The 13,373-nt window shown below is 35.3% G+C and overlaps 1 protein-coding gene across 3 annotated transcripts; it reads right to left on the minus strand.

The window, feature by feature from the left end:
* Positions 1 to 582: 582 nt before the first annotated feature.
* LOC118031403 (chaperone protein dnaJ A6, chloroplastic) lies at positions 583 to 7,987 on the minus strand. Of its 3 annotated transcripts, none has more exons than XM_035035817.2 (8): positions 7,807 to 7,987; positions 6,698 to 6,869; positions 5,479 to 5,620; positions 5,294 to 5,351; positions 3,197 to 3,239; positions 2,064 to 2,112; positions 1,889 to 1,969; positions 583 to 1,784 (listed from the first exon to the last, which is right to left on the minus strand). In XM_035035817.2, the coding sequence occupies exons 2-8, from the start codon at positions 6,802 to 6,804 to the stop codon at positions 930 to 932; spliced, it is 1,335 nt and encodes a 444-aa protein (XP_034891708.1). In that variant the 5' UTR covers positions 6,805 to 6,869; positions 7,807 to 7,987; the 3' UTR covers positions 583 to 929. The 3 variants fall into 3 exon arrangements, with proteins under 3 accessions (XP_034891708.1, XP_034891698.1, XP_034891722.1); XM_035035807.2 differs by having other exon boundaries at positions 7,791 to 7,987; XM_035035831.2 differs by lacking the exons at positions 6,698 to 6,869; positions 7,807 to 7,987 and adding an exon at positions 6,307 to 6,672.
* Between the last annotated feature and the right edge of the window lie 5,386 nt (positions 7,988 to 13,373).

The following is a 13,373-nucleotide window of genomic DNA, read 5'->3' on the forward strand; positions in this document are numbered from 1 at the left end:
ATTGATAAACATTATATAACAAAAGAATATGATATATTAGTAAATATAATGAATTCAAAATAAATCCCAATCTTATTATTAATATTTCTAACTATAATGTTAGTCAATATCAAGAATATTTCTAATTTTAACATTGGCATATACAAATATTTTTATTATTTTTTTAGATAAAAAAATAGATATGTATTACATAGTAAATTTATATTTCATAATATAAATTTACAACTCAATGCTAAATAAAAAAAAAAAACCGTGTGACTAACCACTAAATAGATCCAAAAGAGTCCCTAATTTTTTATTCTAAACTTCCACATGCGATGTCGATGGCAACTCTATATTTATATTACCATATCAGCGGAGGCATCCCAAAATACAAATGAGTGGATATGCCTCCAGATTTGCCTGGAGGTTATGAAAACAAATGTAACTTGCCCAGAAAGCTTACATGCCTTCGTTTCATGCATGAAAACGAGTTACAGTAACAAAACTAATGGAAAAAAGAAGAAAATAGTGAACTCTTTTTCTTGTTTAAAAGGCTTATCATGAGGTTGTTCAAACCTCACAGCTCAAAATACAAGCACATAAGGTAAGGTTGTTGCACATATTTTAGCTATTATCCCAAAGAATAATTAATAAGCAAGTGAACTACCTGTTCAGCAACAAAAAAATAAAAAGACATTTAGAGGAAAAAAATCGAAAAACAGGAAGTCTACATGTTTCCTATTTTATCCGCTCCTTTTGAAGCTATAATTTATATGGGACAAGATTATCACAATGACTTAACCTACCACTGCAAACACCTGTTTACTCCTTTCACAGTTCAAATGATGGAGAACTGCTCCCCCCTCCCCAAACATCTAACATTGTTATCAAAATTTTGCACCAGCAAAAAGGCAACATGTTGCGAACAGAGAGCAGTGTCTAGGCAACTATCTTCTGCTGGCTGCTGTTTTGCCCTTGCTTAGGTCTGCAAGCTCCTCGATAAGCTTTTTTTCTTCACTGCTCAATCTTTTTGGAATTTCAACTTGTACCCGGACCAACTGATCACCCCTCATGTTGCTTTTGCTTAGCACAGGGACTCCCTTCTTGGCCATTACAAGAGTTGTGTTTGGCTGAGTTCCAGCTGGGATCTTCAAATCAACCATGCCATCCACTGTTGGAACCTTAATCGCGGTACCCAAAATTGCATCTATGTATGATACCTTGCATGTGTATAAGATGTTGGTGTCATCACGTTTTAGCACACGGTCTGGCATGACTTCAATAGAGACAAAGAGGTCGCCAGGTGATCCACCTCTCCTTCCAGCATTACCTTCAAATCGGACCCTCAAACGGCTACCAGAGTCCACACCAGCCGGAACTTTCAAACTGATACGCTTTGTCCGCCTTACCCGTCCATCCCCAGAACAGGTGTTGCAAGGGCTAAACGTTTCCCCGGTCCCACCACATGAAGAGCAGGTCATAACCTGCTGGAAAACACCTAAAGGAGTCCTTGTTGATGAAACAACTTGGCCTTGTCCGCCACATGCACTACATTTAGATGGCTTTGTGCCAGGTTTGGCACCTGAACCATCACAAGTCCCACAGCTCTCTAGTCGGGTTATCTCAATTTCTTTTTCAACCCCAAAAACTGCTTCCTTAAAAGTTAAGACAAGATTGTAATATTCATCCTGGCCATCAACTGCTCTATTTCGGGAAGCTCTGCCTCCCATGCCACCCATGCCTCCCATGCCCCCCATGCCCTCAAATAGTGACTCAAACAAATCAAAAGGATTGCTGAAGTCCTGTTATGAGAAAATAGTGGGTGAGGCAAAAAATATGGACAGGATAATACCTTTAAGTCCTTTAAAACAAGCGATTTTTTTCATAATTTTCATTAGAAACTTACTCCCATGTCCATGCCAGCACCTTTAAGTCCAGCCTCTCCGTACCTGTCATACAAAGATCGCTTTTCGTCATCTGATAATACCTGCAAGACAAGTTTATGATCAAATCAACTACTTATGAACATGGAATACAAAATCACCACAACTCAAATCATAGACAACAAACTGCGCTTTTACCTCATACGCATTGCTAATTTCCTTAAACTTCTGCTCTGCATCAGGTTTTCTGCAGCACAGAAATTCAATATTATCAAACAGGTCTGGATATTAAATTTGTTCACGTGAAGATGAAACTTAATATAAATAATTACTAGACCCCAAAATTGGTTGCTTCCGTATTAAATTAGGATGGAACACAGCACTATCTTCCTATTCTTTGATAACAACATTGATCATTGATGGTGAAGATCCTCTATTTAGAATTTATAGAATGTTAGAGTTTGAAATTAACCTCCATCTTTGATATTTAAATCCTCTAAAAGCAGGACATTGGACTTTGGAGCCAGCTCCTACCACTCACCAAATCAAAATCCTTGAGTTCTCAAGCATAATTGATATGAAACGCCAATAAACAAATTTCATCCAAAGTCATACAAATTCTCGATCAAAACACTTGATAGCTGTCCATATTGACCTCATCATATCAGGAGAGAACTTAAAAGGCAACATGAAATAGGAAATAAGAGAAAGCTGCTGCCTTAAGATGGCATTCAAGGTTCAAATGGGGTGAAGGCATTCTACATTAGTAGCTACAAAATGATGGAAGGAGCATAACAAATGATTGCCAGTGTTCTAAGTTGACAAAAAATTCATTTGCTGCCCTCATTTCTCAGTATTAAATGGAACTGAAAGATGGAAGCTATAGCTCTCTTCATGCAGGCAGGGGTGCTTGACTTTACACTGAAGAGCACAATTGATTTCTCCGATTTTCAAGCGTGTTTGTGCTAATTCTAAAACATGGCTTGACCAGTAGGACACTTGGAACATTAAATTACCGTTTACCCAATTTCTTAAAATCAATGGATTTTACAGCCTTGATTAGTCCAATACAAAGTGCTTCTCCTGATCATGTTGCGGGCATGACCTCACAATAAAGCACATGTTAACTCACACATTCCAAGAAGTCTGTTCATGCCTTCACTGAAGGCTTGCCCATATCACCATGCATTACCATACAAATTACAAACATATGGGGCAGTCTCTAAAAGAAGGAAAAGGAAACCACCTAGAACTAGTCCAAAAGCTTAACAAGCAGAACATATGATACACAGTTCCCATAAATCAAAGTCGTAAATAAAAAAGCAACTTACTTGTTCACATCTGGATGGTAACTCCTAGCAAGCTTCCGATAAGCTGAAATGCATTAGGAATAAAAGAGGTCAGAACTTATTTTATAAAAGAACAATGGTAGCTATGCTAAAAGCATTAATAAACTGAATAAATTTGATCTGTGGCAAGTATACAATTTCATTCCTGAAATAACTCAAAGAATTGCCCTATCAAAACAAGTGACCTTATCAATTAATGTAGATAAACCCAGCCTTCGCAGAAATTCCAGAAGTAGATATTCCTACTCAACAAGATCCCTTATTTATTTATTCTGTAGATAAAAAATCAGTCCATTACAGTGCTTGATTTCATTACTTCATACAGATCAAGACTTTTTTCAAGATAAACCAAAGTCTAAGTTTCAACCTATTCAGTTATGCATGATGGATATAGTAGTTCCACTAATAGTATAACATACCAACCCCAATCAAGATACCAATAAATCCACCACAAAAAATTCAATGAGCATAAAAACACAAATGCAAACTTATTTCATAGGCAACATGGACAGGAACGGGCATTAATGGTTCTCTTCATAAAGGCTTTGAGAAAAGAAATGAAACACATAAGGTTGCAAGAGCAGTTTTTGTTCCTCCAGTGCACAGCCAGGTAATTAAGGTTACCAAGTTCTCCAAAAAAGTATCTAAACAAGGAAAGCTGAAACATCAGACTTGAAGAACAAATAAGTGTATTGGATCATCGTAACATAACTTTGAAACTGGGTGTTTGTGGCATAATCTTTTCTAGTTAATGTTGAGCTATCTTTTTTTATTGTTCAGATTAACATATCAATTCCGAAGATGAGAGTACTTTGGCAGTTCAATTTTTTTAGGTCATAGATTGTAGTATTGATGCATATGTTATTCAAGGATTACGCCACCACCTTATATGTGATTGCTCTTATTTTCAGGCTTATATCCCTAAAAGTTGTCTTTGTTTCTCAACTTTTCCAGCCAATTTCATCATTTAAAAAAAAAAAAAAAAAATCTTTGCCACCCTGCAATTGGCTGGCAGTACATAGAAACAATTATTTACCATCTTTTGAGGCATGCTTTAAACCTAAAAACATAATACCCATGAAAAGCCAAGATCCTTATTAAATGCCTGGCTACTATCTCAAGTACTTGTCCCACTTTTTGCTGCCCTTATTTAGACTAATTAGCAATGGTCAACATGCACAGATGACAAGCTCAGTGCATGGTGCAGTGTTTATTGCCTAATCACAACCTCCCACTACACTATTTTCTAGGAAACTAACCACCTAATAACCCCTATTGGAACAACCCCAATTCCTCTAGCTCCAGCCACAGCTCAAAAATTCATGAACCCAAGTTCTCAATTTGTAACAATGAATCAGCCACAAGAGCTGGATTTTTTACACCAATTTGAAGACCCCAGATTCCTCCATTCACCAAAAAGATCCTTAAAATCAGAATCTAGCACTAGCATTAGCCCTCCACCTGACAATTTGAAGCAGCAACAGCAAACCTGCTGCTCTACTGTTCTATATATTGGAAGTCAGACATGAATTTTATGTTAATAGCACCTAATACTCTCTTTTAACAGCTTTCATTGAAATACACAAATACTTCCTCCAGTAATGTAAGGCTTCATGAAGAAGCTCACAGCAGTATTAAGATTGGCACTTTTCAGTGTAAATTATGTGATCCAAAAAAGGCAATATTTTATGAAATTCTACAAAATTTCCTGGGCTACTGTATCCTCAGTCTTAGATTGTCATAGCAGATTAACACTTGTACACTTAAGATATACCATACCAAAATTAATCAAAGAATAGTAATTCTGCCAATTGCCAGTTAGACAGGATGAATTTTATCCTCTATTGGACATCAACAGGCATGAGTATTTGGATGTGGTACAACAATTCAAGCATATTGCTCAAGAACATAAAATGAGATAAGTAGAAGAATGGCAGAGGCAATATTAATAAAGTTCTGAAGATGGGGCAAGCAAAACATTACTTTTCAGTGTCATTAGGCCTCCTACACAAAAAAGTCATTGCTAAAATGAGATTAGGCTTCAATAAATGAAGGATAGTCGGTGTACCATGTACATACCGCTTTTAATTTCAGATTTACTTGCATTTTTTGACACTCCAAGAACAGAATAGTAATCCTGCAAATGAGAAAATGTTATAGTTCTAAGTCAAGCAAACATTTAAGAACCGAATAAGCCAAAAAAGAGTCAATACTGCCACCAATGTCATCATTGAGAAAAAAATAAAACTATAGTTTAGACTCACACTATCCGCTCTCACTACAAACCGTGCTCCCCTACGCTGATTTGAAGTTTGAGAAGTCCCTGTATAAGATAACACAGGGAAGGAATCCCGTGAGAATAAGCTTGAGCTTGGTGCCGCCAAGTAGCTCATCATGGTGTTAATACTGCAAGATGGTTTTAAATACAGTCAATTATCCGTCTATCTATACAAAATAATTATGAGAACTCTTTATAGCACATGATCACATGAAAATGTCATGCTACAAAATGCTAATAAATCATGTGGCAACAAATGAAACAAAAATTATGATACCAATAATAATAAACCGTTGTTATACAATGCTAATGCCCAAAAAAATAATTGAACTCCTTCAACCGCCATATAACTAATTTTGAAAGGAACTGTCCTAGGATAATAACTTAATACAGCTTTCAGTTATATGGCTGACTACAAGTAGAAAAGCACCTTATGCTTGGACCCATACCAGGTAAAAGAGCATCAAATTTCATCTTTAGATAAAAGAAATGTTAACCTCCAGGGCCCTCAGGGAGCTCCAACGTGTGTCAAATTGTCCATTTAAAAAACATAAGCAAACAGAAGAGGATATCCATTTGATTCCAGCTTCAGAAGAGGGACAAACAAAACTACACGAGGGGACCCATTCTTCATAGTAAACATGTGCTTTCCTCCTCGACTTGTAAAAGGACCTTCATGTCCTACCCTTCTTTTTGTCTTGGTAAATACTAGTATTGTCTACACGATCATTTTCAAAGCAGCATTCTAAAAAAAATCACTGATAAATTCACTTTATTTGGACACAAATTCTGTTTGCATTTGTAGAAGACTTACGGACTTGAAGAACCATTCATGATCTTAGACTATCAGGACCCTCGAGTGCCCTCAAGTGAAGAAGAGATCATGATCTTTGTCAGTCCAAAAAGGCAAAATCTCACTAGAGAGCATGTCAACAGAATTTGCTTTCTGCAATCAAGGACCTGCTACAGTGCTTACCATTATGGCCTGACCACTGGCAAATTCAATACTATTACTTTTAGTTATCTGCATGTGTCTATGTAAAACAAAGTGGGCTCTTGCTGATCCAAGAGTAAGCATGAGTTCGAAGCAGTTAGGAACAAGTTGTGGTGGCCCAAAGGGACCGACAGATATATATGTATAATCTAGTGTGTGTTTTTTTTTTTTGTGTGTGTGTGAGAGAGAGAGGTTAAATAGATATGCTCACCCATATCGAGCTTTCATTGTCCTTTTTGGCATATAGGATCTTATCATAAACTGAGGGCGAATACCCCATTGAGCAATTGATGTGCTTCCACAAGGCATAATTGCCATCTAAATAGATTTCAGCAATAGAAAAGACCTTATCAGCTAGTTTACACCCGATGCCCTTCTTCAAGCTGAAAAAAGTATAAAGGTTTGAGGTTTAGTTTACCATGTATAATAAAATCCAGAGTGAATTGAACAAATTACTGCATACAATGGACACAATGGACAGGGTTTCGCTCATATTTTCCCAAAAAACAAATGACCAACTGATATATATAAGGCAAGAGATGCCATGTGCAGATTTAATAGGAACAAAAACATAATCAGAAACCCATTGCTAGCAGTGAAACCAATCCCTGGTCATAGGTTTCTACGTCATCAGCATATAACCTTGCTGGGAACCTAATGACAAATGCTTGAATCAAAACCACAAGGACATAACAGAAAACCACCAGAAGTTTCACTCAACAACAGGAAGAGTTTCACACGACTTGTGGTCGACACTCCTGCTAAAACTTTAATGATTAACACTTCCATCCCAAGCCCGCATAAGGATAACAATGCAGGACATCAAGACAACAGGCAATTAGCGAAAGAAAAATTAACTTTTTGTTTAACACGTCTGTTTATGGGGCCTATTCCATACCTTATAAGTAACTCCTTTTGTGTTTGGCAACATTTTAGAAGAACTTCTCTTTATTTCTCAGAACCAAGAATGGAACTTTTAGCTTTCAAATTCAGTAAAAACATTCAAAATGCCAACCAAACAACACAAAATTACATGTACAGCTAGGGTTCCAATCCCAACAACAACTGTAAACACACCTCAAAATAGGAGACCAAAAGAGAAGCAATTTGCAATTTGGTATTCATGTGAAATAACAAAGTTTCCAGTGACCCAATAACAAAAAAAAAGGACCCTATATTCAATAACAGCATCACCTAAATGATAAAACATAACCATTAATAAAAATAAATAAAAAAACTGTATCTTTCTAGCTATATATACGAAGTCCTACAAAAGTTGGGCAGTCAAAGAGAAAGCAAAGCACCCTATATAAAAGGAACCTGCTCTGTGGTTTCTTTTTCTTCTTTTCTCTTTTCAAGTCTCAGTAGCTTGCCTGCTTAGCTGCTTCTCTCTCACGCTCATACAGAGGGGGAGAGAGGGAAAGGTGTTGGTGGCAGGCAGGAGTAGAAGGAAGCTAGTGAGAGGAGGATGAGGCTAGAGGTTTCTCATTGGAGAAAAGGAAAATCTAATTTAAATCGGCTTATTATTAGGTGATTTTGCCTCACTAGTTGTCTATTTGTACCCTACTTCTCTGCCGTTCAATATTATTCGTTTCATCCTATGTCTTAGATTCCTTTTCTTTGATACCCAAGTTTCTTCGGTCATGTGCTACTCTGTACTGTTCCTATTATAAAAATAAATAAATGGAGTTTTTCCTTTTTATTTTTTTTATTCCAAACTTTTTGGAGTGCACTTGCGAAGTTGTTGCATATCGGGAAACATTTTTATTTAAATTAATTCTAACTTAAATCTTAATTTTCCCATGGTTTAACTAAGATTTAAGTTAGAATTAATTTAATCTCTGGTGTAAGAATACCTAATCAATAATCATGTTATGTTTAATTAGTATTTCACAACACAAGAAATAAATATAAAAAAAACATATTTAGTTAAAAAATATATAAATATATAACAGTTTTAAAATATTCTTTATATTTTTACAAGAAAAAAAATATAGAAATGTACGTAGGTCCATTTATAAAATCATTTTAAGAGATTTGAAATTGAATTAGTTGCGATTATAACATGAGAGTTTTTTCTTTTAAAAATAAATTCATTTTATCATGTAGTTAAAGATTAAGCAATTTTTAATCTAGATAATCTTTTCAATATGTCTCTGTTATGGGACCAGTTTTAGGCAAATACAAAAAAGTGTTACTACGAGGTATATCATGTTTCATTTGTTTCTCCTATATATCATGTTTCATTTGTTTCTCCTATCTAATATTATTGACTGCTCTTTAAATATAAGCAAGTTGTTGAACCCGTTAAAATGTTGTGCTCAGCCTCTAGGCAAAGATCAATGATCCTATATAATCCCAATAAGTGGTATTAGAGCTATGATGGTAGAAAAATCATAAGTGTTTGATTTTTGTAAGAAATAAAAGTTATCTAAATTGTTTTTTAGACATACCACTTTAAAAAGAAAAGGAGCACAATGATAACAATTTTATGCAAATTGAAGCTAAATCGAAGTTGTACATGCTAATGAAAGTTTGCCTAGAAAAGTCAACTTGAATGTAATACCATGTCATCATTTCATGCAAGTAACCAATCATCGCCATATCAACATGGTCAGGTCATTAAGTTGTAAACCATCAAGTCGCATATGAGTCAAGTTGAGCCCCAATTAAGGGTAGGGATTGAGTGTAGTCAATCCTATGTGCAACCAGATATGTAGATCAATATGGACCATTCAATAGACCAGAACTTTGTTGATCAAATGGGAGCCTTTTGAAATGTGATTTGGTTGATTTCATACTTATTTCTCAATAATTTAATTGTTCTGGATGCATCAGTACGGTCTACTTGTTGACATTTGAATTAAAAGTGATGGTGGTAATATAATGAGATGAATTGATTAGGAAATATGGCATTTGGTGATCATCTTGGTAAGTGATGGTGATAAAAAAGAAGAAGTTGCATATGTTAGCCCAATACATGTGTTGAATTGCTAAGTGATAAGCCAGCCTTATCAAAAATAGTTTGGCACGACTTGAAGCCTTCAGAAAAAGGCAAAATTAGGATACTTTATACACCTAGTTATATGGAATATGAAAGATCAGGGTGTAAAGTGAAAAATTATAAAGGACCAATCCTAATGAATCGATAATGCTGGTAGTCTCGCTAAGTGTAAATAAATCAAACTATAGATAACCCAGAATGTTCAAATTATTTGTGATAGAGTTAAAAATGATACTTCATGACCAAGTATGCAATGGAAGAATTATTGAGAATAGTCACAACTAGGGGTGTTCACGGTCCGGTTCGGTTCAGTTTTAATCCAAAAATTCAACCGAACCGAAAAACAGTATTTCTTATTAATATAACCCGAACCGAACCGAGAACCGGTTCAAACCGAACCGGTTCGGGTCGTTTTTTAAGCATAAAAACTAGAAAAACCGGACTCATCTTCAGCCTTTACATTTACTAACACGCAGGACATGTAATTGGATTTGCAGCAGCCAGTGCGTGCTGTACTTTTGATAGGGTTGCTAGGCTTTCATCTTAATGTGTACAGTGCTTTATGAACCTTGAGCATAGAGCTGAGAGACTAGGATCCATTGAAGGATAAGAGAACAATGCGCAAGCTCTGTCAGCTGATCCGTGCTTTGAAGTATCATTCCGAGCTAGCTGAAAAGACAAGGACAGAGAACCGAGAAATACAAAAAATTACTATTCTTTACCAAAGTTCAGTTGTTTAGGAACCTTGCTGGAATAATTGTTAGGAACAGTTCAATTCAATCAAGTTACCTCCAACATTGACAGTGGGAGAGAATGGCATGAGTCTACTGCTCTGGCTACTGATCGCGTTGTTGGAGAAGTTCCAATAAACCGCTGAAACATTGAGGAGTGACATCGATGAATGCTGGAATCTAGTAGTTTTTCCGGTCCCCGAGTGTCATTGCGTTCCTTGGTCAGTGAAGTAAGATGACTTGCATTATCAGCAGAATGGTCCTTATCCGACATTATATCATTCTCATTCTTTCTTCTAGGTTGGTTTCTTGTGATCGGGGGGAAATGGAAGGGAAGGCTTGAGGGGGGTGACGGCTGGAAATGAGAAAAGTGATTTAGGGTTCTAAGAAGGGGAAGGAGAAGGGAAAAGGGAAGGCTGGAGGGGGAGAGGGGGGGTTGGCGGCTAGAAAGGGAGAAAGTGATTTAGGGTTTTGGGAAGGGGAAGGGGAAGGGAAAAAGGGGAAGGCTGGAGGGGGAGGGGGGGTTGACGGCTGTTAAAAGTGTAAGTGATTTAGGGTTAGGAATTATTCTTTTTATACTCTTTTTTTAAACTGGTTCAGTTTGGTCCGGTTCAATCGGTTTAAGCTTTTTTAAACCAGAACCGAACCGGACCGAGTGGTTTTTTTTATTTTTTAATCGGTTTTTTTTTTTTTCTATCGATTCGGTTTTTTCGGTTAATTTTTTCTCAGATTTTTTTTTTAATCTGTTAGTCGGTTTTTTTGAACACCCCTAGTCACAACATAGCTAGCAAGTTAAAGTTATTTTTGAATAATGATATTGTTCACATAAATGCTACTAGTTACATATTTGGAAAGACAATATGATGAATGAATATGGTATATGAAACTCTGTTTGAGGAGATTAGGTTTTAAATGAGACCATTTGTAACCCCTCCAATCTTTAATGCCAGCATACTTAATGAAAGTATTATTCACATGATATTATTATTGTATATGCTATAGTCTGTGGTGAAACGGTGGTAGTTTATAAAGTTGATGAAAAATGAATGATCGAGTTCTTCATGTTAAATGATCTAATAGAAATGTGATTTCTCTGGATGCTAGATTAATTATAGCAAAATACAATAAAGAAAAAGAAGATCGGCACCTTATTTTGACTCAGAGATATGTGATAAATAGAGCTACTGTCAAAAATAGATGAGCATTAGGGGAAAATCACCAATAAAGCAGCCATTTTAAAGAGCTTAGAAGACAATGAAATAGATGATTCCATACTTTAGCACATGCGTTTAAATCATACTGGTGAAGAGGCTTTGCAAGGGTTAATCAAACAAAGTTTATTAAAAAGTGTTAAAACTAGGAAGCATGAGTTTTGTAGACATTGTGTTATTGGAAAATAGACAAGGATCAAGTTTGGCACCGCTGTACATAACACAAAATGGATTTTAGACTATGTTCACACAAAAGTATATGGGACCTTCAAATAATGAATCTCTTAGAGGTAATTAGTGGTTTGTTATTTTTATTGATGATTTCTCATTACGAGTATGGGTGTACATGATGAAATATAAAGATAAGGTCCTTGGTATCTTTTTGAAATGTAAGAAAATGGTGGAGACTCAAACTGGAAGGAAGGTTTTTGAAATAAACAATGGTGGTGAGTACACTTTAGATCTTTTTTTAAAAGTTTTCAAGAATAAAAGGACCAAGAGATATTTCATTATTCACAAAACACCTTAACAAAATTGAGTAGCAGAATGCATAAATTGCATATTGGTGGAGAAAGTTTGACATATACTATCATATTTAGGACTAAGAAAAGCATTCTAACACGAGGCATTAAGTTATGCTTGTTATGTTTCCAGTCAATTACCTTCGACAACATTAAATGGAAGAATTCCCTTGCTATTGATTATAAATCAATATATGTATTTAGATGCTCCACATATTATCATGTTACTGAGTTTATGATGGATCCTAGAGCCAAGAAAACTATATTCTTGGGTTTTATTGGATGATAAAAGGTTATAGACTTTAGTGTTTTGAATCAAAGAAAATGATGATGAGTAAATATATCACTTTTGACGAGTCTGGCATGTTGCAACAAGAGAAATCATAAGAGAATGAGAAACAACCAAGTGATGCATAACATGTGGAGTTTGAGACTTTAATTATTAAAGATTATTCAAACAGTTAATTTCCATCAGAAGAAGATCCAGATGAAAGTTTACATAAAGAGGATGTTATAACTCTAGCAATCACATAACAATAATAATTCATTACAACAAGTAAACTAAAAGGGGTTGTCGAGAAACTTGCTCAGTATTGTAATATGGTAGCCTATGAATTTTTGATGATTGATGATGAAATCCTCTATACCTACAAAGAAGTAGTACAAAATACAAAATAAAAAAAGGCAATGGATAAAGAAATGAAATATATTAACAAGAATCAGACTTTGAATTTAATATAACTTTCTTAAGGAAAGAAGGTAGTTAGTTGTAGATGGGTCTATTCTAAGAAGAAAGGTAATCTTGAAAAAAATAACATTCGACTCAAGATAAGATTTCTAGTAAAAGGATAAATTATAACAAGGTATTCTCCCCGATTGTTAATCGTTCATCAATCTATATTATGTTAGCTTTGGTTGCACAGTTTGATCTTAAGTTTAGCCCAACTTGATGTGAAAATCACCTTCTTACATAGAGATTTAGAAGAAGAAATTTTTATGTCCCAACCATATGGTTTCAAAGTCACCAAGAAAGAGAATTGAGCTTGTAAACTAAAAAGGTCAGTGTATGGATTTAAACAATCTTTGTGCTAGTGGCACAAATGTTTGACAAGTTCATGGCAGAACATGGATACACACAAAGTCAATTTGACCATTATGTATATTTTTGTAAGCTCCTTGATGCTTTTTTCATATATCTGCTCTTATATGTGGATGATATGTTGATTGTATCTAAGAGAAAAGTGAAGATTGATAAACTAAAAGGTTAATTAAAGAATGAGTCTATGAAAGACCTTAAAGAAGCTAAGAAGATTCTTGGCATGAAGATTTAAAGAGATAGAAGGAAAGGCATGATTTGTTTGACACAGACCCAACACTTGAAAAAAAATTCTACAGAGATTTGTTGTTAATGGCAAGACCA

This window comes from Populus alba, chromosome 5, assembly GCF_005239225.2.
Source record: "Populus alba chromosome 5, ASM523922v2, whole genome shotgun sequence".
NCBI lineage: Eukaryota > Viridiplantae > Streptophyta > Magnoliopsida > Malpighiales > Salicaceae > Populus > Populus alba.

Bases quoted from the DNA above. Each gene is read 5' to 3' on its own strand.
- LOC118031403 (XM_035035817.2), bottom strand. From the start codon at position 6,804: ATGGCAATTATGCCTTGTGGAAGCACATCAATTGCTCAATGGGGTATT. The intron at 5,621-6,697 runs GTGAGCATATCT...ACCATCTTGCAG, and splicing joins ACAATGAAAGCTCGATATGG to TATTAACACCATGATGAGCT. The intron at 2,113-3,196 runs GTAAGTTGCTTT...TCTGTGCTGCAG, and splicing joins TACCATCCAGATGTGAACAA to AAAACCTGATGCAGAGCAGA.